The sequence below is a fragment of the Aotus nancymaae genome, unplaced genomic scaffold (assembly GCF_030222135.1).
Source record: "Aotus nancymaae isolate 86718 unplaced genomic scaffold, 86718_ANA_hifiasm-v0.15.2.pri h1tg000016l, whole genome shotgun sequence".
Lineage (NCBI taxonomy): Eukaryota > Metazoa > Chordata > Mammalia > Primates > Aotidae > Aotus > Aotus nancymaae.
In genome coordinates this window covers 39,564,838-39,588,596 of record NW_026988428.1, presented here as the reverse complement: position 1 = coordinate 39,588,596, position 23,759 = coordinate 39,564,838, and the positions used below count along the sequence as shown (strand labels likewise).

Sequence of the window (23,759 nt, the reverse complement as noted above, 5' to 3'; positions counted from 1 at the left end):
TGGGCGACAGCCAGACTCTACCTCAAAAAACAAAAACACATCACCCCTTAACAAGAGCAATGGCAGCTTAACACCCAAAAGTATGAAGGTTGTAGTCTCTTAAAGTGAAGGACACTCATAGGATACATTTTTTATTACCATTTTATCGTTTGATGCAGGACAAAATTTATCAAACCTAGTCCCCTAACCTGGGCAAATGTGTCCATACACTGCCCTCTAGAGGCCCGAGGTGGAGCTACAATTTTAATCAGTTTAAGTGAAGGTTTTCACCTTTAATTTTGAAAGATCATTTTCCTTTCCTTTCGGCTCTCCAACTAGAGCTTTTACCAGGAATCAATGAATAGGAGTGGGGGGTGTTACTAAGAGATATAAGGTAAGAGAACCGACAGTGAAAAGTTGGCTTTGCCTCTTAAATGCTTGGAAATGGAAAGGATTTCAATCAGTATACAATCAAATTATTGAAGAAGGCTGATGCCCAACCTATCCTACCAGTTAAAACAAACAAAAAGAAAAAAAAAAAAAAAAGAAACATAGAAAGGGCTGCAAGTTAAAAAACAGTCTCAGCCCAAGGAAGATACAGAGAAGTCAGTTAGGGATTATCTAAAAAGCCTCCTTCCTAATAGTGTCATCTACTTTTGTGCTACACAGATGCGTTACATAATTGACCTTAATCTTCAGCATTTATTTTACAGATGAAGAAACAGAGGCAGAAAGCACTAACGTAAGTGATCTCAAGGCCACAGCTTTTAAGTTGACAGAGACGGGCCTAAAATGCCAGGTTTGTCTGGTACCAATCCTCTTTCCTATCCTTAAGATTTTCTGGAATTTAAAACCTCCTGCAACTATACATAATCCTTTCTATTTCATCTCCCTTCCCTCAGCTTTTAGACTGTGATGGACTGAAGGGTTTGAAGTACACTAGGAGTCAAGAGCAAATCCAGGGGAAATTTACCCATTGAGGTGGAAGCCACAAGATCAACCAAAAAACTAATTCAGTGATGTTTTTCAACCTTTAGGTCATGAACCCCTTTGAGAAACATATAAAAATGGATCCTAGAAATATGCACATACATTTTTGTATACTACTTCAAATAGCACCACCTCCCTCCAATCTCATCAGTGGGCCCAAAGATCCACAGAACACACCCTATGCATACACATTCTGTTAAGATGGCCTAAAAAAGATACAATAGGGTTCAATTTGATGAACAATCTAGTGGCCTTAGAATACGGGTGATTAAATAGCAATAGAAGGGATATTTTCCAAACTGGATGTTTAAGAAAAGATTAAAAGGAATAAGGACGTACCAAGATGCAGGGGAAGGTGTATTTCTGATTCAATAAAACATTACTGGGTATCCTTTCTTCCAAATTCCTAGTACCTGACAAACAAATAGCAAAAAAAAAAAAAAAAAAGAAAAAAAAAAACACTCCAATACCCTTTTCTTTTTTTCCTTTTTTTACTTACATTAAATACATTGGTAAATCAGCAGTCGCATTCTGTTACCACGATTGTTATGTTGGGAGAGGAAGAAAGGCAAATACTTTCTTAGAAGCAAAACAAAAACAAAAACCCACAACACCCCCCCTTAAAAAAACTGACCAGAAGAAAAAAATGAGCTGGGAAATTTAAAAAAAACCCCTAAGATCCCCAAGCCCAACAGAGCTCAAAGGAAGGCAGAAGAGCTGGTAGGAAGTAGAGGGAAGGCAGCCAGTAGGCCCAGAAGCTAAGGCCAAATCCTGTTTCTATGGGGGTAGGGGAGGGAGAAGCCTGGGAAAATGGTTTCCCAGCCCCAAGACAATGAGACATCTTCACTCCTACTCCATGGGGGAAAGCTGCAGAGAGAAAGAACTTCATTTCTAGGAGACTTTAGAAAGCCAACCTAGTTCTTCCACTTATAAAAAGGATGTACTGGGTGCTTTGGGGGGCCAGTGGCTTCTGGGAAAGGAAGGGGGAAATGTGTGTGTTTCAGGGCCATGGGAACTAAGGCTGCCCCTGGAAAAGGAAGGGAATTGAGGCCTAAGTGGAAGAACCTAAGCTGGGTCCTTCAGAATCTCAGCTTCATAGATTTCTCAGCTGTTCTGGGATAGAAGGCAATCTGCAAGCCAAAAGGGCAGAAAGGTTCCAATCCTAGGTCACTGTGACCTTTGCTTTCTTTCTTTCTTTCCTAAAACTCTGGGCTGGAACAAGGAACTTAAAGTTCTCTTTTGCCTTGATGATTTCCCAGATACATCTTAAAATACCCAATGAGGGATATGAAGAGAGGCTAAAGATTTAGAAAGGACCAATGTCCTCTGATAATATGAGCCAGTCGTAAGGTACCTTCGGTGCCGGTCATTCCCTGTCCACAGGAACAGGTGGTATGATATGAGGGCGCCACAAGGAGGCCTCTGTGGTACTAGCCCCTAGTGGTACATGGATTAAACCACTGGTTGCATGGTGGAAAGGAATGGGGGGATTAAGAATGGAGAGACTAAATTCAAGATATTAACAAAGGAAAAAGAAACAGGGCCTGGTGGGAGGCAGAGGATAGAACAGACTGTACAGTAGGAATAAAGATCATATCTATTTACAGGGAAGTAGAAAAGACATGGTAATGGATATCAAATTGAGTGTGAAACCTGGGAAAGGATAGAAAACTCCTCCCTTTTGCCTGACCTCCTTTTTACCCCCCTACCTTGGCCTATGCTATCCTGAGACACTCCCCAAGTGCTCAGTTAATTCTCCAGGAAAGGCAAACCTATACTCAATAGCTAGGTTGGCAAGAATATAGGTTAAGAATTGAGTTGGAGGAAGCTAACAGTGGAGACAGGACTTAAATAGCTGCCACTGGTACTTTTATCTATAACCTCTCCCAAAACCTCATATTAACCTCAGATTTCACTGAATTAAAAAGAAGGTGGGAGGGCAGGGAAATCAATCAAAACTTCCATAAAACAAGTACCCCAAATGAACTACCATCAATTAAAGTGCAAACTGCAGGGGCATATGGTAGTTGGGGCTGAGGCCACCTAAAGGCCAGAGGGAAAAAAATGCATATGTATAAATCAGAGGATGGGTATCAGAAACTGGCCCCTCCTCCAATTAGATCACAGCAGAGCCAAAGATGCAGGCAACCAGTGAAGATTCTTTGGAGGACTCTGGGGTCCAATCCCCATGATAGGGGAAATGCTACCTAAGAGGCTGCGTGAGGGGAAACTGGGCCTCGGAAGAGTTACAGAGCCACAGGTAACACTGTACCTCCACCTCTGCCCAGTTAGCTTACAGGACACCTCCTGCCTGGTGCCTGAGAGCTTGCCTCCCCATTCTCACCTCTACCTAGGAACACCCTCTACAAGGCCAACTCATGGATACCACAATGTTTTCAAATATGAGAAACTCAAACCAAATAAAAACAAAAAGGAAATGTTTCCTTATTCCCTCCTGCTCTGAGCTTTATTCTCCCCCAGGGCCCTTAATGTATATGAACTGGAAACCTCCTTCCTCAGCTCCTGGGTTTACCACCTTCTGCATCCTGGGGAGAGGAGAAAAGAGATCAAGAACAGGGATTGACCAAAAGCAGAAAGGGGAAGGGACAGGAGACAGAAGTGTTTTCTGAAATAATGGGGAGGAACACTAGGGAGAAGGAGAAAAGATAAGTAAGTCACTGTCTTGTACCTATAATACAAAGTGAAGAAAGTTTGTTTTGGAAGGTAAGTCCTGGGGGGAGTTGACCCCCAAGCCCCAGAGTAGGGGGTAGGAGGCCAGTGGCAACAGCTGCCTGGTGTTGGTTGCTGAAGCGTTAAAAAGTGCCATGACGGAGCTGTCAGGAGGCAGCCCTTGGGAGCCAGGGCTCAGTGTGCTGTTACCGTAGGGGCTGTGTGCTGAGGGGTAGGGATGGAGGTTATTTCTTAGCTCTCGTGCTAGCTCCGTACTTGTTTGCTGCTAGCCACCCCCTCAGTTGCTACAACACTGGCTCTTGTTCTGCTGGGACTGTTCATGGAGATCCACACCCCGGCTTCGGCCTGCTGCACCTCCCAGATTCTGGGGTTCACTCTTTGGCAACTTCTTAGCTAGAGATAAAAAGAGAAGAGAACAAAGTATGGTAGATTTTACTTCCCTACTCCTCTGCCTCCCCCCGCTCCAAAAAAGCTACTGGGTTGGGGAAAAGGGAGAATTCGAGAGATTAAAAGAATGTTCTGAAGATGGGAAGGTTCACTGTTTGCAAACTAAGACAAGGGAGCTAAAGCTGCAGCCAAGGATGGAGGTCACAACAGAAAGTTAAGATATTTCCATACCTAAAGTTTTTGCAAAAGGAGACACTCACACCTATCCTTCATTTGGGTTAGCTATAATTCTGCCTATAAATGAGGGAAAAAGGAAGACCTCAGGATGTTCTGACCTTACCTATTGCCAGGAAGAGATCATTCACGTTCATAGCCGTCTTGGCTGAAGTCTCCATAAACAATAAGCTGTTGTCATCTGCATATGCCTGGGCCTCCTGCAAGGAGTGGGGTGTATTGGTGCTCAGAATGTAGGGTGGGAACAAGTATTGCATTTCCACTCCCATGTAGCACAAGAGCTAGGCAAAATCCTAAGTTCCTTCCCCTTAATTAATATCCCTTTGAGCTAGCTAGCCCAGATGCATAATTTGATGACAACTCCCTCAAGATGACCCCATGTCCATTCAGTCCAACACAAATGTCAGAAAGCTTAATTATAGGGGAGAGGGTAAGTTGGTTGGGAGCTTTTGGGTTCTGACACTTGAATAGTCCCTTACCTCAAATATAATTGCTCCCTCCTTCCTGTTTTCACATTGGTACCCTCACAGCTGGTACTTCCCTAACCCTCTGCTCTGGAATTTTCTTCTGACTCCTCTAAAATCTCCTGGTTGTCATTAGGGTCACAGTGTTGCTGTATTTAACTTGGTGTAGAACTAGGGAATGAGACAATGAATGTCCTCAGCTGACATTTTCAGAGAGGGCTGGTTTGAAAAAAAAAGGTCCCAGGAACTCTATGGGCCGCCTTACTTCATATTCCACCATACGCTTGTTGGCCAGGTCAGCTTTGTTCCCCGCTAGAGCGATAACGATGCTAGGACTGGCCTGTCGCTGTAGTTCCTTCACCCATGTCTTCGCTCGGGCAAAGGTTTCCTAGGAAAACATTTAGAGAATGAGTAGTCTGGAATGATTGCCAATCCATATCTATCACCTTTTAAAATGAATCTTAAAATTCACCTCTTCCAGGTGGCCTTCCCTCACTGAAAACACAGGTCTCTGATAATTCATTATCTCTGTCTTCTTAGCACTTGGAAGCATAATTTGTACTCTAATTTGCTATTTCAAGAACATGTTTTCTGCCCACCGGCTCCATCTAATTTAATTCCTCTAAATATAAGCAAGGACAGTCTTCTTAACTCACTTACCTGATTAGTAATGTCGTAAACCACGATTGCAGCTTGGGCACCCCTGTAGTACATAGGGGCTAAGCTGTGGTAGCGCTCCTGCCCAGCTGTGTCCCAGATCTCAAACTTGACTGTTGTGTCATCTAGACAAACGGACTGGGTGAGGAAGGCCGCTATGGATAAGAGAAAGGAAGGGAAGATGCTATAAGTGAGAGGATGAATGGGAACACACCCCACTTCAAAATATAACTACCCTCACTCTAAGACCAGTCACCCCACAGGATACTCAGCTATAGGAAAAGGTTTTGAGTTCTCTTTACATGTAAGTCTTGGAACCAGGATTAAGACTGCCCTTGGCTCTGCCAGAAATGTCTCTGGCTAAGGAATGGGGGTATATCATAAACTAAGAGGGACAGAAGAACTGGCACTTATATGAGTCATCCTTCTAACCAAAATAGGAGAATAACAAATGACAAGGACAATAGCTTCAGATAAAAGTCACATCAAGAATTAATTAGAAGATTGGCTGGGCGAGGTGGCTCATGCCTGTAATCCTGGCACTTTGGGAGGCTAAGGTGGGCAGATGACCTTGAGGCCAGGAGTTTAAGACCAGCCTGGCCAACATGGTGAAAACCCATCTCTACTAAAAACACAAAAGTTAACCAGGGGGGTGGGGAGTTGGGGAGAGATAGCATGGGGAGAAATGCCAGATATAGGTGAAAGGGAGGAAGGCAGCAAATCACACTGCCATGTATGCACCTATGCAACAATCTTGCATGTTCTTCACATGTACCCCAAAACCTAAAATGCAATAAAAAAAAAAAAAAAAAAATTAAAAAAAAAAAAAGTTAACCAGACATGGTGGTGGACACCTGTAATCCAAGCTACTCGGGAGGCTGAGGCAGGAGAATTGCTTGAACTGGGGAAGCAGAAGTTACAGTGAGTAGAGATCATACCACTGCACTCCAGTCTGGGTGACAAAGTGAGACGCAGTATCAAAAAAAAAAAAGAATATGAATATTTTAAAGCTTGATGGCAAGTACCATCATTATTAATATTATTTGGTTGTTACTTTTTCATATAATCTGCTGCAGGTCCAGGAATACATTTCTAAGATGACTAATAAAAAGGGGAAAGAAGCTGGGCATGATGGTTCACATTTGTAATCCCAGCATTTTGGGAGGCCAACGTGGGTGGATCACCTGGATCACATGAGGTCAGTAGTTTGAAACCAGCCTGGCCAACATAGCAAAACGCTGTCTCTATTAAAAATACAAAAATTAGCCAGGCATGGTGGGGCATGCCTGTAATACCAGCTGCTCAGTAGGCTGAGGCACGAGAATCACTTGAACCTGAAAAGCAGAGGTTGCAATGAGCCAAGGTCACGCCATTGCATTCTAGCCTGGGCAAGAGTGAGACTCCATCGCAAAAATAAATAAATAAATAAATACAAATAAAAAGAGGAAGGAATAATATAGAAATTCCCATAAAAGATCCTTTATTGAATCAGCACCCTATTTTAGGGTAGTAGCCGGGAAAAGGCAGCAAAGATGGGAAAGACAGATACCCTTTATAGTTTGCATTAGTTCCAGCCTCTATTTTATCAAGATTTTTTTTTTCACCTCATTTTTTTTTCTTTCATGTAGGTTGGAGTGCAGTGGTGTGATTCTGGCTCACTGCAATCTCTGCCTCATGGGTTCAAGCAAGTCTCCTGCCTCAGCCTCCCAAGTAGCTGGGATTACAGGTGTGTGCCACCATGCCCAGCTAATTTTTTTTTCTTTTGAGATGGAGTTTCACTCTGGCCACCCAGGCTGGAGTGCAATGGCACAATCTTGGCTCACTGCAACCTCCACCTCCTGGGTTCAAGCAATTCTCCTGCCTCAGCCTCCTGAGTAGCTGGAATTATAGGCATATGCCACCACATCCAGCTAATTTTTGTATTTTTAGTAGAGATGGGGTTTCACCATGTTGGCTAGGCTGGTCTTGAACTCTTGGCTTCAAGTGATCTGCTTGCCTTGGCTTCCCAAAAAGCTGGGATTACAGGCGTAAGCCACCATGCCTGGCTTATTTTACCAGATATTTTGATGAGAATCACCTAAGGAGCTTTTCCAAAAACATGCATGTGCTGCCGCTACCAACCTCAACCTACCTCTAATACTAATTAGTAGATCAAGGGTCCAGCCCAAGCAAGAATAGGTTGAAAATGCTCCCCCAAATAATTCTGATACATTCTTGATTATGAATCACTGCTCCAAACCAAATTTTTTTTTTTTTTTTTTTTTTTTTTTGAGACAGAGTCTCGCTCTGTCGCCCAGGCTGGAGTGCAATGGCATGCTCCCAGCTCACCACAACCTCTACCTCCCAGGTTCAAGTAATTCTCCTGCCTCAGCCTCCCAGGATTACAGGTGGGTGCCACCACACCCGGCTAATTTTTGTATTTTTAAGTAGAGATGGGGTTTCACCACGTTGGTCAGGCTGGTCTTGAACCTCTGACCTCGTGATCTGCCCGCCTCAGCCTCCCAAAGTGCTGGGATTACAGGCATGAGCCACTGCGCCTGGCTCCAAACCAACTTTTATCTGCTCAAGATGACATTCAACTTCACTGGTATTAAGACAATAGAGTAGGAAGAGGCAGACAGACATAAAAAATAGATTTTCTTGGTGTGCAAAGGTCAAACTCTGTTTCTTCTAGGAAGCAAAAGGATGAACATATACCAGCTTTTTGGCATTATGGCAATTATTTTTCTTTGTTTTTATATATTAATTTTTTGAGATAAAGTTTTGCTCTTGATGCCCAAGCTGGAGTGCAATGGCATGATCTCAGCTCTCTGCAACGCCTGCCTCCCAGGTTCAAGCGATTCTCCTGCCTCAGCCTCCTGAGTAGCTGGGATTACAGGCACCCACTGCCACGCCCAGTTAATTTTTATATTTTTAGTAGAGACAGGGTTTCACCATGTTGGCCAGGCTGGTCTTGAACTCCTGACCTCAGGTGGTCTGCCTGCTTTGGCCTCCCAAAGTGCTGGGATTACAGACGTGAGCCACTGGGCCTGGCCTCTGTTTTTATAAAGGGTTTCCATTCCTGGGGAAAAGAATAGGACTAAGAGGGGTAGCTCCATAATCAGGTCCTAGATCTCTTTTCAAAAGCCTTACTGGTTGGACGCAGTGGTTCACACTTATAATCCCAGCACTTTAGGAGGCCAAGGCAGGCAGATCACCTGAGACCAGCCTGGCCAACATGGTGAATCCCCCTCTCCACTAAAAATACAAAAATTAGCCAGGCGCTGTGGTGGTGTGCACCTATAATCCCAGCTACTTGGGAGGCTGAGGCACAATAATCACTTGAACCAGGGAGATGGAGGTTACAGTGAGCTGATACCGCCACTGCACTCCAGCCTGGGAGACACAGTGAGACTCCATCTCAAAAAAAAAAAAAAGAAAAAGAAAAAGTAAAAAGCCTTACCAAGCATTGAATCTCCTCTTACCCAAAGGCACTCACCTCCAATGGTGCTCTCCTGGTACTCATGGAACTGCCCTTTGACAAAACGTAGTACCAGGCTTGACTTTCCCACTGCAGATTCTCCCAGCAGGACCAATTTGAACTGGCATATTTTGCTGGCCTGGGGTTGCCCATTGGGCCTAGCTGTGCTTCTGCTAGTCATGGCCAGATTATCAGAGTAGGAAAGGGTGGAGGGAGGGGGATGCCGTAAAGGGGGGAGGGGGAAGGGGAGGGGATTTCCAGGCTTCAACAGTCCTGCAAGAAAAAAAAGTGAATAAAATTAGACATAGGTCCATTGAACTGCAATTGCTTTTCAGAGAAATGATAGAATCTCTTCATTTCCTTGCTCCTATGAGGACTTAGCTCTTGCAATCATCCACTATTGACAGGTTATACCTCTGAGAAGGTCCCAGTCAGCTGATACTCAGTTCTAAGAGTTGGGAACAGCAAAATAAGAACTGCTTCTAGAGTTTGCCCTATCACATAATCTCTACTGCCAAGGGAGCTGAAATAGAGAGACTGAAAACTGAGAGATTTTAATTCCCTAGTAATTTCCCACCAGGTCTTTAAGATTTTTTGTTTGAGTCACACAAACTGATCAACCTTTGGTTGGCCTGAAGAATATCCAGATCCACCCACAGGTACCCTAGATCCCCAGTATCTCCTTGGCATCCTGGTGCTGTGTTGTTCTTTTTCTTTTAGCTTTTTGTCAGAATGAGAGATTCACTCTAGGGGTGTGGGATAAGAGTCACCCCTTCTAAGGGGAGAAGAGTAGCTGCTGCTATATTCTTCATATATGACGGGTCTCCCTGATAAGACATTTCTAAAGATCTAACCAGGGTCCCATTGACAGAAAATCTATCCTTTCTCATTTTTTGATGAAGGTAAAGAAAGAAATACAACCAACCAATCATATTCATTATCAACTCTGTTTCATTAACAACACTTTTTTCACTTTGTTTCTGCCCTCTTTCCAAATCTGAAAGACTATCAAGTCTGAGAGTCAGTAAGCTTGACCTACTGCCAACTTGCAGCTGTCTTGCTGGTGCCTAGGGATTAGATTACCCTCCACACCAAAGAGGCCTAACAGCTGTAGCCCTCCAAATTAGAGGCAGAGAAAGGTATACTTTCTAAACACATGCAGGAGTCTCCAGAGGATGGTATAGGGGATAAGTCGGCAAGCAATCAATATTTGATGAAAGAATATACTGAATCAACTCCTCTATCTTCTAAGAGGGCTAAGAAAGCTGCTGGTGGGGCAGGGAACACAGAGAAGAGTTGGTACTTGGAGATTCTAATCATCTAAATCTGAATATATTTCATCATCATGACTGAGCAGAAAGGAGCTATAAAATTCAAAGGGGAGTTAGCATGGGCAGAGCATGCAAAAATCTCTCTCCCAAAGGTAAGCACTCCTTGACAGTTGTACTTTGCTTGTTCAAATTAATCTTTCCCTTTTCCAAAGCTGATCCTAGTGACTTAACAGACATCATACTCTATGGCATGTAGGGAAACATTATTATTTTGTCACAATTAGTGGGTCTGGAGTTAAATTGGGGTTAAAAAATTTCAGTAATCCCACTTACTAGATAGTAAAGACAGAAAATCATACAGGAGGCAATGCAGAGGAACAAAGGTTCTGGAGTCCAATTCTCTGGGTTTGTTTTCCAGTTTTACTTATCAGCTATGAACCTTGAGTAAGTCACTAAATGTATGTGTGCATTCATTTCCTCATCTGCAAAATGAGGTAACAGCCTTATAAGCACCTACTTCATAAAGGTTATGTAAAGATTACATGAAATCATGCATATAAATAACTTAAGTATTTGATATATACTAAGTACTAAATAAATATTAAACTACTAATCATACGACATAAAGAAAATTTCTTTACTTCTCTAAGCCTTACCTTCTATCTTTGTAAAATAGAAAAAATACCATCCTCATAGCTACAAAAATTAAGTGAAAGATGTGTTTAGCATAGTTATAATAATAATAGCTATTAAAATATATCTCAATAGTAGTTGTTATCAATATATTCCTAAAAAGCAGCCACAGGCCAGGCATGGTGGCTCACACCTGTAATCCCAGCACTTTGGGAGGTTGAGGCAGGTGGATCACCTGAGGTCAGGAGTTCGAGACCAACTTGGCCAATGTGGTGAAACCCCATCTCTACGAAAAATACAAAAAAATTACTTGCGCGTGGTGGTGCATGCCTGTAATCCCATCTACTCCAAAGGCTAAAGCAGGAGAAACCTTCAACCCAGGAGGCAGACGGTTCAGTGAGCTGAGATCGAGCCATTGAATTCTAGCCTGGGCAACAGAGCAAGGCTCTGTCTCAAAAAAAGAAAAAAAGAAAGAAAAAAAAAAAAAAAACACTGGGTATGGTGGTTCATGCCTGTAATCCCAGAACTTTGGGAGGCTGAGGTGAGTGGATCAAGAGGTCAGGAGTCAGAGACTAGCCTGACCAACATGGTGAAACCCTGTCTCTACTAAAAATACAAAAATTAGCTGGGTGTGGTGGCACATGCCTGTAGTCCCAGCTACCTGGGAGGCTGAGGCAAGAGATTCACTTGATCCCAGGAGACGGAGGTTGCAGTGAGCTGAGATCATGCCACTGCACTCCAGCCTGGTGACAGAGCGAGACTTCGTTTCAAAAAAAAGGAAAAAAAAATTTAGCCAGGTGTGGTGGCGGGCACCTGTAATCCCAGCTACTAGGGAGGCTGAGGCAGGAGAACTGCTTGAACCTTGGAGGTGGAGGCTGCTGTGAGTCGAGATCCTGTCATTGCACTCCAACCTGGGTAACAGAGCAAGACTCTTTCTGGGGGTGGGGGCAGCAACTACAACATGAAAGTGGTACAGAGAAAGAAAAAGAGAAAAAACAGGCCTGGCACGGCAGCTCATGCCTGTAATCCCAGGGGTTGGGAGATAAAAGTGGAAGGATTGCTTGAGGTGAGGAGTTTGAGACCAGCCTGGGCAACACAGCAAGACTGAGTCTCTATAAAACATTTTTTTTTTTTTTGAGCTGGAGTCTCACTCTGTCACCAGGCTGGAGTACAGTGGCGCAATTTCGGCTCACTGCAACCTCCGCCTCCCAAGTTCAAGCGATTCTCCTGCCTCAGCCTCCCAAGTAGCTGGGATTATAGGCATCCACCATCACGCCTGGCTAATTTTTTTTATTTAGCAGAGACGGGATTCACCATGTTGGCCAGGATGGTCTCAACCTCCTGACCTTGTGATCCACCCGCCTCGGCCTCCTGAAGTGCTGAGATTACAGGTGTGAGCCACTGTGCCCAGCCTACAAAACATTTTTAAAAATTAGCTGGGCATGGTGGTACGTGATTGTAATCTTAGCTACTGCAGAGGCTGTGATCAATCACCTGAGCCCTGGAGTTGAAGGTTGTAGTGAGCTATGATTGCACCACTGCACTCCAGCTTGGGTGACAGAGCGAGACTCTGTCTCTAAATAAATAAATAAATATGTATGTATGTATATTATCTCGGCTCACTGCAACCTCTACCTCCTGGGTTCAAGCGATTCTCCTGCCTCAGCCTCCCGAGTAGCTGGGATTACAGGCATGTACCACCATGCCTGGCTAATTTTTGTATTTTTAGTAGAGATGAGGTTTCACTATGTTGGTCAGGCTGGTCTTGAACGCCTGACCTCATGATCCACCCGCCTTGGCCTCTCAAAGTGCTGGGATTACAGGCATGAGCTACCATGCCCAGCAATCAGTTATTTTTTAAACTATTTATTCATTTTTTTCAAACTATGAGTTATCATTTAAGAAAAAAAGTTTAAAAAACATTGCTTTGGAGAGAGCTGACACTGAAAGATGGGTTAGTAGGGATGGAAATAAATTCAGTTTCTGAACAGTCTATAGCTATGGTTACTATTCAAAGCACTTCTGGATGAAATTCAGATGAGGACTGAATGATGGGCCTTCCAGGGGTCAGAGAATTCTCCAACCCTGCCACTAAAGTTGTAGCACAATCATGAAAGTGGGGAGAGCCAACTTAGAGGCAGTCCTGTAGAGCTGGTAAAGTTTTTAGAATCAGGCAAGTCTGAGTTCCGTTCTCTGCTTTGCCACAACCCACTGTGATCTTAGGCTACTCATTCCTTTTGTTTTTCTGATCCTCAGTTTCCTTATCTATTAGGATCTTTGGGGCAGAATGGAATTGGGGAAAGTGGCAAAGAGCAGAATTTGAATTCACTTCCAAAGTTCCGTGTATATTTAAGAAACTTACTGCTAAGGTATCTGTAAGGATAAATTACTTCTTTTTTTTTTTTTCTGTCACTCTTAGGATATGCTTAAGTTACTGAGGATGAATTACTTCTAAAACATCTTATATTTATGTGGTATTCATACACACTGTCTCATAGGAAAAAGAGGACAGACTAGCAGAATGCTAAACTTTGAAAGAGTTTAGGCTTGGTGGCTCACACCTGTAATACTGGCACTTTGAAAGGCTGAGGTGGAAGGATTGCTTGAGGCCAGGAGTTCAAGACAAGTTTGAGGAACATAGTGAGACCTTGTCTCTACAAAAATTAAAAAAAAAAAAAAACTAGCCGGGCATGGTGGTGCATGCTTGTCATCCTGGCTACTCAGGAGGCTGAGATGGGAGAATCACTTGAGCCCAGGAGGTTGAGGCTGCAGTGAGCTGTGATCATGCCACTGCATTCCAGCCATGGACCACAAAGTGAGACTCTGTCTCAAAATAATAAATAAATAGGCCAGGCGTGGTGGCTCTCGCCTGTAATCCCAGCACTTTGGGATGGTCAAGGCAGGTGGATCACCTGAGGTCAGGAGTTCGAGACCAGTCTGGACAACATATAGTGAAACCCTGTCTCTACTAAAAAATACAAAAATTAGCTGGGCGTGGTGGTGCACGCCTGTAGTCCCAACTACTTGGGAAGCTGAGGCAGGAGAATCACTTAAAGCCAGGAGACAGAAGTTGCAGTAAGCTGAGATTGTGCCACTGTACTCCAGCCTGGGCAACAGAGCAAGATTCGGTCTCTCAAAAATAAATAAATAAAAGACAAGACAATGACACAATTTTAAAAAAAGAACAGATGATAAGCTGATCAGATTTCCTTCAGGTCACATATATATGCTATACTCTCAAGAAACAGTAGAACAAGTTACTAGTTTTTTCAACTTACTCCCCCACATTTTTATGTATTTCAAAGCACGTGATTCAAGGGGTAGAATATTAAGCCTCAATGTTACTACTCTACAATATGGGAAAATGTGGGAGTTACAACGGACTGAATTCTCATGGCTAAACGTATCACTTGAACTCTAGGGTAGTGTAAAGACAGGAAACAGTTGCAGACACAGTTCAGTTGCAAAGTCCCTGTCACTAACTCCCAGACATGAGAAGTCAAGCCAGATCCCAGACGTGGTCAGCAAGCTTTCTTGCTATTAAGCAACCTTGGATTCTCAGAGATCAGTAACTACTGACTTAGAAAAGACTATCTCAAACTGTAATATGTAACCTCAAGAATATGTTCTGACTGGGACATGTGGTTCATGCTTGTAATCCCAGCACTTTGGGAGGCCAAGGCTGGAGGATCATTTGAGCGCAGGAGTTTGAGACCAGCCTGGGCAACATAACGAGACCCCATCTCTAAAAAAGAAATAGTATGTCCTGCCTTCTTCCCTGTTCACAGCAATCGATGGATCACCTCTATGTTTTGATCTTTTTTTTTTTTTTTTTTTTGAGAAGAGTCTTGCTCTGTCGCCCAGGCTGAAGTGCAATGGCATGATCTCGGCTCACTGCAATCTCTGCCTCCCAGGTTCAAGCAATTCTCCTGCTTCAACCTCCTGAGTAGCTCGGACTATAAGCCCGTGCCAGCATGCCCGGCTAATTTTTTGTATTTTTAGTAGAGACAAGGTTTTACCATGTTAGCCAGGATGGTCTCAATCTCTTGACCTCGTGATCTACCCACCTCAGCCTACCAAAGTGCTGGGATTACAGGTATGAACCACTGCACCCGGCCCTAAGTTTTGATTTTTAATCTCATCATGTTTATAAGGGTATCATTTAAAAAATGTAATAGCTGGACTCTCAAAAAATCAATGGTACAGAAATGAATAATACAAATAAGATTCAATTGATTTATTTCCTATTCTGATTTTTTCCCACAATAATACTAATTTTATTTTATTTTTTATGTTTTGGTAAACCAGCAAGTGGTATGATGATTATTACCTTCAGAAAAAGGGAGATGGGGAGGTTTTTCTTCCTTTCAACCCTTTTAGCTCAGAAGAGAAGAAATCAGATTTAACTTCCCTTAGAAGTGCGACTCCACAAGAATGGCTTATCAAATGATCCATTAACTAGGAAGGATTGAAGCCTGACCATGGGTTAGCCCACTGGGAACAGGGGATGGGGGTGGAGGATGTTCTTTGACATAGATCTCCCAAGCAGTGCAGGAAAGCAGGAATAATAGTAAAGGTGTCTTAGTAGTCCCAGCTAGAGTAAGACTCCATTCCTCAAGCCCTCTTCCACTTATTAGCTTTGAGTCCCTAAACCAAATACCTATGACACCTCCAGAAGTCTACTACTTACCAATGGAGACCAAGTCACTGGAGTCCAACCCAGTACCAACTATCAGCCTTAAGGTCAGTCAGGCAGATCAGAGCCAGTCTAGAGGTCATTTATTCCAGTCTCTATATTTTACAGGTGAGGAAACTGAGACACATAAAATTACTCAACTTGGGCTGGACGTGGTAGCTCATGCCTGTAATCCCAGCACTTTGGGAGGCCGAGGCGGGTGGATCACCTGAGGTCAGGAGTTCGAGACCAGCCTGGCCAACATGGTGAAACCCTGTCTCTACTAAAAATACAAAAATTAGCTGGGTGTGGTGGCACCCACCTGTAATCCCAGCTACTCAGGAGGCGGAGGCAGGAGAATCACTTGAACTTGGAAGGCAGAGGTGCAGTGAGCCGAGATCACGTCACTGCACTCCAGCCTGGGCAACAGAGTGAGGCTCCGTCTCTAAAATAAATAAATAAAAATAAAATAAAATAAAATTAGTCAACTTGTCAAGTGTTACCATACAGCCAATTGCTAAGTAGTAAATGTAGGATTCCTAGTCAGGTACTCCTGCCTCTTTTATACCACTATACTTTTTAAAGAAGCAGGAAATGCGAACTCTGAAGAGGACACCAGGACAGGATCAAGAGCTTAGACTGGATAGGGTTTCTGTAAGTACTTGCTTACTAAAAACAAATTAAGAAGACCCAGGTCTTCCCTGGCAACTGGGATCCAGTCCCATAGCCTTCTGACAGAAGAATTAATTCATCACTACTCTTTTCTAGAAGCTCTTTGACCAACCCCTGCCAGGACAGTTGAAATAGAAGCAATTCAATGGGAGGCAATAGGAGGAAAACAAGTGGTAACTTTTGCAGGATTTGGTGGGCCTTGTGATTACTAAGGTTCACTAAGTAGGGAAGGTAGAGCAGAAATCAGTAACTACCTTCATCTTCCTCTCCAACTTTGTTTAAACCCAAGTAACCAAAATCTTGAAATGAGAGTCCTACCACTTGGCTCAGCTCTTCATTTTGTTGATCCAATGTTACCCAATGAGTCACTAGATTAAATGAGAGATTCCTTCCACGTCCCCACCCCTTCCCTTATATTTCTCCAAGAGGCAAAAAGCATACTTACCTCTTATCAGCATGGTAGTACAAACTCCCTATTATTGACCTAGGTAAGGTTGGAATGCTCGTCCCTACTTGTCTGCCTAGCAAAATTCTATATATCTATCTCATAAGACCAAGCTCAAATGTTACTTCAGTGAAATTGCATAATCACCCTCTCCTCTAGCAGAATTCATCATTGCTTCTCTAGAGGCCCGTAGGGTCCCACAGTATTAAGACTGGCTGGGCGTGGTGGCTCACGCCTATAATCTCAACACTTTTAGAGGCCAAGGCAGGTGAATCACTTGAGATCAGGAGTAAGACCAGCATGGCAAACATGGTGAAACCCCAACTCTACTAAAAATACAAGTATTAGCTGGGTATGTTGGTGCAGGCTTGTAATCCCAGGTACCCAGGAGGCTGAGACATGAGAATTGCTTTGAACCCAGAAGGTGGAGGTTGAAGTGAGCATAGATTGCGCCACTGCACTCCAGCCTGGGCAACAGAGACTCCATCTAAAAAAAAAAAAAAAAAGAAAGAAAGAAAGCAAAGCTGGGCCCAGTGGCTCACGCCTGTAATCCCAGCACTTTGGGAGGCTGAGGAGGGCAGATCATGAGGTCAGGAGATCGAGACCATCCTGGCTAACAAAGTGAAACCCTGTCTCTACCAAAAATACAGAAAATCAGCCAGGCGTGGTGGCACACACCTGTAGTTCCAGCTACTCGGGAGGCTGAAGCGGGAGAATTGCTTGAACCTGGGAGGCAGAGGTTGCAGTGAGCCAGGATCGTGCCACTGCACTCTAGCCTGGGCGATAAAGTGAGACTCTGTCTCAAAAAAAAAAAAGAAAAAAAAACTGTATTTCTATAATTGTATGTATCACATTACCACAGTATGTGAATCGTGTCTGTCTGCTCTGCTAAACTGTGAAGTTCTTAAAAAGTGGGAGTTTCTTTATGTTATCTTAAGTCTTCAGAGCACAGCATGCTGCCTGATCCCTAGTAGGTGCTCACTAAATGCTCCCTAAATTAAGGCCAAGTAATTCTACTTCCTTCCCCCAGTCAACTCCTCCCTTTCTGTACCATCTGAACAGATCTTACTCAGTTCCATTTAGGAATGTTTTTAATAGGCCTTAGGAAACCAGTTCTCTTCCTGGCCCCTCATGATCTCTCTGGATAGAGGGCCCCCCTGGGATCGTGCCCACAAGGTACTATTGCAACTCACATGGGCTAACTGCTTTTCCTGTCACCCGTTACTATGCTTCAGATGGCCTAATCACACCCAATATGTGGCCCTCCCACCCAAACACTGAGGCAACGGTAGCTAAAAAAGTTCCCTGACTTTTTAGTTGATGTTGAGTGGTCAAAAGCTTTGGGCCACTGTCTCTCTATTAATTCCTGACTTGAGAAACACAAGTTAAAAAAAAAAAGAAGTCATAACACCATAGAACCAGGAGTTCTATGGTACCTATTGTCCCTAAACAGAAGCTACAAACTTGCCCAGAAATGTACACACACTTTGTTCACCTGGGTAGCTCCTTATTCAGTTGTTACTCTTCAGTCAATGACTAAATCTTTCTCAAAACGCTTGTAGGAAGTGGAAGTATACCATGTAGGGTCTTATGGTATCCTTCCTCCAAGAGGGCTGCTGTATTTCCTTATTATAAGTTCATTGCCGCACACTTTGGTTATTTTCCAATCTGAAATTCTCTAGGATTAGGGAGCAAACTACATGCCTCCTTCTTCTACCCCATGCCTCCTTCTCAGAAGTAAAATTCATACCAATGAGCAATATTTGCTCCCAAGTAAAGCAAGAGTTAGAAGATATGAGTTATATTCTGGCCAGGTGTGGTGGCTCACACCTGTAATCCCAGCATTTTGGGAGGGTGAGGCAGGCGGATCATCTGATCAACATGGAGAAATTCCATCTCTATTAAAAATACAAAATTAGCCACGCATGGTGGCTCATGCCTGTAATCCCAGCTACTCGAAAGGCTGAGGCAAGGAGAATCGCTTGAACATGGGAGGAGGAGGTTGTGGTGAGCTGAGATCGTCAAGTCACTGCACTCCAGCCTGGGCAATAAAAGTGAAACTCCGTCTCAAAAGAAAAGAAAAGAAAACAAAAGATGATATGAGGTATGTTCTACAGTAGGGATTGTTCAGAAAAAAAAATTTTTAATTTAGAAAGATATGAGGTGTGACTTGAAGGGCAATAGGAAAGCCCTCTTCTACAAATATATTTTTGCAACTCCAGATCTATGTATGAAATTCCTTATTGTTAATTCTATTCCTAAACTCCCTCTTAAGATGCAAAAAACTGTTGGAAAAATTAATAGTTTAAGTGACTGTGATATTTACATCTTTATAAGAGCAATTCCAGATCCTTTCTTGAAGGTAAGCTTTGATTAAGGGGAAGACAAAAAAACACCAAGGGAGACCAGCTGTGGTGGTTCATGCCTGTAATCCCAGCACTTCAGGTCAGGAGTTAGAGGCCAGCCTGGCCAACATGGTGAAACCCCATCTCCACTAAAAACACAAAAATTAGGCAGGCATGGTGGCATGTGCCTATAATCCCAGCTACATGGGAGGCTGAGGCAGGTGAATCACTTGCACCTGGAAGCCAGAGGTTGCAATAAGCTGACATAGCGCCACTGCACTCCAGCCAGGACAATAGAGCTAGACTCTGTCTCAAAAAAAAAACAAAACAAACAAACAAACAAACAAAAAAAACCCAATCAACCAACCAAATCCACAACGGGATGCACAGAAGAAAGGGACAGGATATGACCAGGGTTTACGAAATGGCAAAGACTAGATGAGATTAAAACACACACACATGGCCGGGTGTGGTGGTTTACATCTGTAATCCCAGCACTCTGGGAGGCTGAGGTGGGTGGATCACCTGAGGTCAAGAGTTCAAGACCAGCCTGGCCAACATGGTGAAACTCTGTCTCTACTAATAATACAAAAATTAGCTGGGCATGGTGGCACACACCTGTAATCCCAGCTACTCTGGAGGCTGAGGCAGGAGAATCGCTTGAACCTGGGAAGCGGAGGTTGCAGTGAGCTGAGATTGTGCCATTGCACTCCAGCCTGGGCGACAAGAGAAAAACTCCGTTTCAAAAAAAAAACAACAACGAAACACACATAAACCTCCCCGCCCCCATACAACTGTCTCTAGAACTGGCTTGCAGTTGAGAAAAGTTCCTTGGGGGAGACAACTGAGGTTTCCTATGGGCACTATATAAAGGCTGGGTATAATAGAGGGCTTTTAAAGCCAGTAACGACAAATTCAATTAATAAGGTCGTAGTATGAAATGCCCTAGCTGTACTCTGACTCTGAGATTCAGAGGAAAACTGATTTCAAATCCAGAGAAGCTTGGAGCTTCTCAGATCACTATAGAAAGACACACACTGTACTCCAGCCTGGGCAACAGAGCAAGACTCTGTCTCTAAAAATAGAAGAAAAGAAAAGAAAGACAAATACAGGAGCCTCTTAGGAGAACCATCATCATCAGGGATAAGAAAGGAACAGTCAAGTAATGTGAACATGCAGAGGCCATGAACATGCAGAGACTATGAATTTGAGATAAAGGTCTGAAATTCCTCTCTTTAGCAGAGATACCAACAATTATCCCTCAAAAAAATGATCCTTTCTCCCCATAAAGTTTTGTTCTGGCCAGGCACAGTGGCTCATGCCTGTAATATCAGCATTTTGGGAGGCTGATGCGGGTGGATCACAAGGTCAGGAGATAAAGAACATCTTGGCCAACATGGTGAAACCCCATCTCTACTAAAAACACAAAAATTAGCCAGGCGTGGTGGTGCGCACCTGTAGTCCCAGCTAGTCTGGAGGCTGAGGCAGGAGAATCGCTTGAACCTGGGAGGCGGTGGTTGCAGTTAGCCAAGTGCTACTGCATTCCAGCCTGGGCGACAAGAGCGAAACTCTAGCTCAAAAAAAAAAAAAGTTTCATTTCATCTATTTGGGCATTTCCTAGGACACCCACCACAAAACTTGGTGTGTGTGTGCTAAAGGTGAATGCTAACCCACAGTACAGACCTCTGCTTGTCTGACTTGGTAGAAGACAAAATGAACTGTGAAATGAGCACGATAAATAACAGAGTATCATCCCAGAAGGGAAAACTGTAGAAAGAATGAGACTAGAGTTTGGTGAGAACATGAAAACAGAATTGACTTTTGTGGCACATCCCCCAAAGCAAAGCAAGATTAGTCTGATTTGCTGTCTCTGATTCTTGACCTTCCTAAATGAAATATGAGTGAGGTATGTGTGGGAGGATTTATACTTCTTAAATTGCTGTACAGCTTACATATTTTAAAATATGTACATATTACTTTTGTAAAATTAAGAAATGTAGTAATAAAATATATTGGTAAAGAAGGGGAAAAGAAGGAAATACAGTAAGGGAAATCCAACAGGTTCCAATCTATGAGGGATGAAGAAGGTTGGCAGACCATTAAAAACATGTGGGGAAGAGGGTACTCCACTCCTCTGCTTTGGCAATCTTTTCCTTTTTTTTTTTTTTTTTTTTTTTTCAGAGAGAGGATCTCATTCTGTTGCCCAGGCTGAAGTGCAGTGGCAAGATCATGGCTCACTGCACCCTCGAACTCCTGGGCTCAAGTGATCCTCTTGCCTCAGCCTCCCAAGTAGCTGAGACTACAGGCTCGTGCCACTATGCCCAGCTAATTTTAAAATTTTCTGGTAGAGACAGCATCTCACTATGTTGCCCAGGCTGGTCTCAAACTCCTGGCCTCAAGCGATCCTCCTGCCTCTGCTTCCCATAGTGCTGGGATTACAGGTGTAAACTACTGCACCTCTGTCTTTTTCTCTACTCACCATCTTCCCCAGACACTTCATAGTTTGACCCAACTTTCTAACAGCACAGAAATCTGGGCTTTTGAAGAAGTAGACAAAGAACAAGGGGTGATGCCAAGCTTTTGAAATGGAATTTCTCACTCTTCCCCAATCTCTTCCTCAGTAATATCACCTCATAGTTTCGGACCTGTTAACTCCGTTACCTGCCTGGGAAATACCCAAGTCAAGTCTAAGTCCCACAAAAATTTCACCAACTATGATCAGAAGATCTCCTGATGGCTGAGGATCTCTAAGCCCCTTTCCCACATAAATAATAAAATAGATAGGAAATAGATTCTCAGTTCTAGGAGACACGGTATTCACTATAGACCACATTATTAAGTATGAAAGAAGTGGACAAAACAAGCCCCCAATCCAACTTCTTAGCTCTTTCACCGGACATGAAACAGATTAAGAAACAGACTGCAGTATAGACCAGGTATGAAGCCAAGAGAAAGTGCAGGAGCTGAGTATGGAGCAGCCAACAGTTAGAGAGAAAAAAAAAAATTACTTTCATCTTCATCCCTACCCTGGGAGTTCTAAAAAGCTTCAAATTACCACATCTAAACACTGAAAGGAACAAAAGCGTGGGTACTCCCAAGACCCAGAGCCTCCAGCCCCACTTCAGCATACCCAGAAGCTCCCATAACTGATACCAGGCCCTGCTTCCATTTCCTCAACTAACTTAGTCTTCTAGATTCATAGAGCCTTCTTCATTTTCCCCAGTTCTCCCTCACTGAACCCAAATCTCTCTCAGTTCAACACAACACCCTCAGTCCCTTCTACAATAGGCACTTTCCCTGAAAAGAACGCTTCTTATCCAACTAAGAACCCTTCTCAGGCCCTTCCAATGAACCTCTCTGGACGGACCCAGCCCCAGTCAGCCTTCGGGCTCAAGCGACAGGTCTGACCCCTCCTCACCTCCCGGCAAATGGGCTTACCTCACCCGCTGCCCTGTCCCTTTCCCCAGCTCCTCCCTCTTCAGAGCTGCTTAATGAGGCCTGCCCCTGCCCTCACTCAAGCTCCCGGCCTCCAGTGCCCGGCCCCCGGCCCGTCCGCCGCCACAGCCCAGCCGCCTCCCCGACTCACCAACTTTGGGGTCCCAGCCCGTCCAGTCCCCTTCTCTGAGCCCCTATTAGGCCTGCCGGGGCCCGGCCCCCTTCTCCCTTCTCCGGTGGGCCAATCTAACCCCCTGCTTAGGCCCAGACCCGCCTCGGCACTCAGGCCAGGCTGCTCTCATTTCCCGGGCGCTTCCGCCCCTGCCCTTTGGGTTCCATCAGCTCGGTACCTGGGGTTCCGTCTCCCCCGTCGGCCCCAAGCCTGTGTCGAACAGACAAACAGCTGCAGCTCAACCAAACCCTCCTGCCCCTCCTTCTCCTCCTCGCCCTGGGGCGGGGGCTCCAGCCAATAGCTCGATTACCCGCCTACCATCGAGGGTGGGCTATATGTGCACTCATCCACCAATCCTCTGGAGAAAGGCGGGTCTCTTTGGGTGCTGTCAACAACAAGTACGAGCAACGGACTCGACAGGCGGGGCCACAAACCAATAGCGAGGGAGAAACCTCGAAGATGGACGAGGTAAGGAGCCATTAAAAAGCAAGCTCCTGAAGACAGTGGGGCGGTACACTGCCGACTGGCGCATGTATCCACCAGTAAAATCTCGACACCCCATGACCCCGCCTTTTGACTCATAAACATCTAATCAGGTGAGTGATGGAGGCGGGTCAAAGCGAAACTTTAACCAGTACTGCGAAAATACAAGATTTGACTGGCAGCAAGGCGGGGTTGAAGGCAGCCTTAGGAAGGCCGCTGCTGACCTTCGCCCCTCCCCTGGACTTGGCGGGGCTGGCTGTAGTGCCCCGCCTTCTATGACAAATGCGCCGTCGTAAAGGGAAATACCTCTCCTAGGGATCCGGAGCCTGGGAATTTAAGTAACCCTGACATCAGCGCTTCCTCCTTTTAGTGAGGCTTCAGGGGACAGGAGTATTTGGGGTGGCCCGCGGGCGGTCTGAGATGGTTTTTGGTGGACTGAGACAATGGCAACTACAAGCAGTGGTAGCTTGGAGACGCTTTTTCAGAATCGTATGTATATGTAAATAAAAGAATCTTTGGAAAACTTTGCTGTTTGTGATATGAAACAGAAAGGAGAAAAACGGCGAGCTTACTGGTAAATGCAGTGTCGAGAGGCAGATTCCCCGGGAGCTCTCTTGCCGTTTTGTATGTGCGTGTGTGCGTGTGTGGTGTGTGTATGTGTATATGTGGTGTGTGTGTGGTATATGCATATGTAGTGTGTGTGTTGTATGTGTGGGGTGTGTGTGTGGTATGTTGGCTGGGGGAAAGTAGGTTTGTTGGTGTGTGG

General features: G+C 44.3%; 1 protein-coding gene across 3 annotated transcripts; it reads right to left on the bottom strand.

Moving 5' to 3' along the window:
- Positions 1 to 115: 115 nt before the first annotated feature.
- RAB5B (RAB5B, member RAS oncogene family) lies at positions 116 to 22,777 on the bottom strand. 3 transcript variants are annotated; one of them, XM_064377206.1, is made up of 7 exons: positions 22,689 to 22,777; positions 15,764 to 15,886; positions 8,881 to 9,135; positions 5,406 to 5,557; positions 5,011 to 5,133; positions 4,388 to 4,481; positions 116 to 4,053 (listed from the first exon to the last, which is right to left on the bottom strand). In XM_064377206.1, exons 3-7 carry the CDS (start codon positions 9,041 to 9,043, stop codon positions 3,938 to 3,940), a joined length of 648 nt encoding a protein of 215 aa, XP_064233276.1. In that variant the 5' UTR covers positions 9,044 to 9,135; positions 15,764 to 15,886; positions 22,689 to 22,777; the 3' UTR covers positions 116 to 3,937. The 3 variants fall into 3 exon arrangements, with proteins under 3 accessions (XP_064233276.1, XP_064233277.1, XP_012305846.1); XM_064377207.1 differs by lacking the exon at positions 15,764 to 15,886 and adding an exon at positions 19,522 to 19,619 and having other exon boundaries at positions 22,689 to 22,755; XM_012450423.2 differs by lacking the exon at positions 15,764 to 15,886 and having other exon boundaries at positions 22,689 to 22,775.
- Positions 22,778 to 23,759: the final 982 nt, after the last annotated feature.

Excerpts from the sequence above, each read along its gene's own strand:
- RAB5B (XM_064377206.1), bottom strand. The coding sequence starts at position 9,043 with ATGACTAGCAGAAGCACAGCTAGGCCCAATGGGCAACCCCAGGCCAGC. Across the intron at positions 5,134-5,405 it reads TTTACGACATTACTAATCAG|GAAACCTTTGCCCGAGCGAA; the intron begins GTAAGTGAGTTA and ends ATGTTTTCCTAG. Across the intron at positions 4,482-5,010 it reads AGCGTATGGTGGAATATGAA|GAGGCCCAGGCATATGCAGA; the intron begins GTAAGGCGGCCC and ends CACTCCTTGCAG.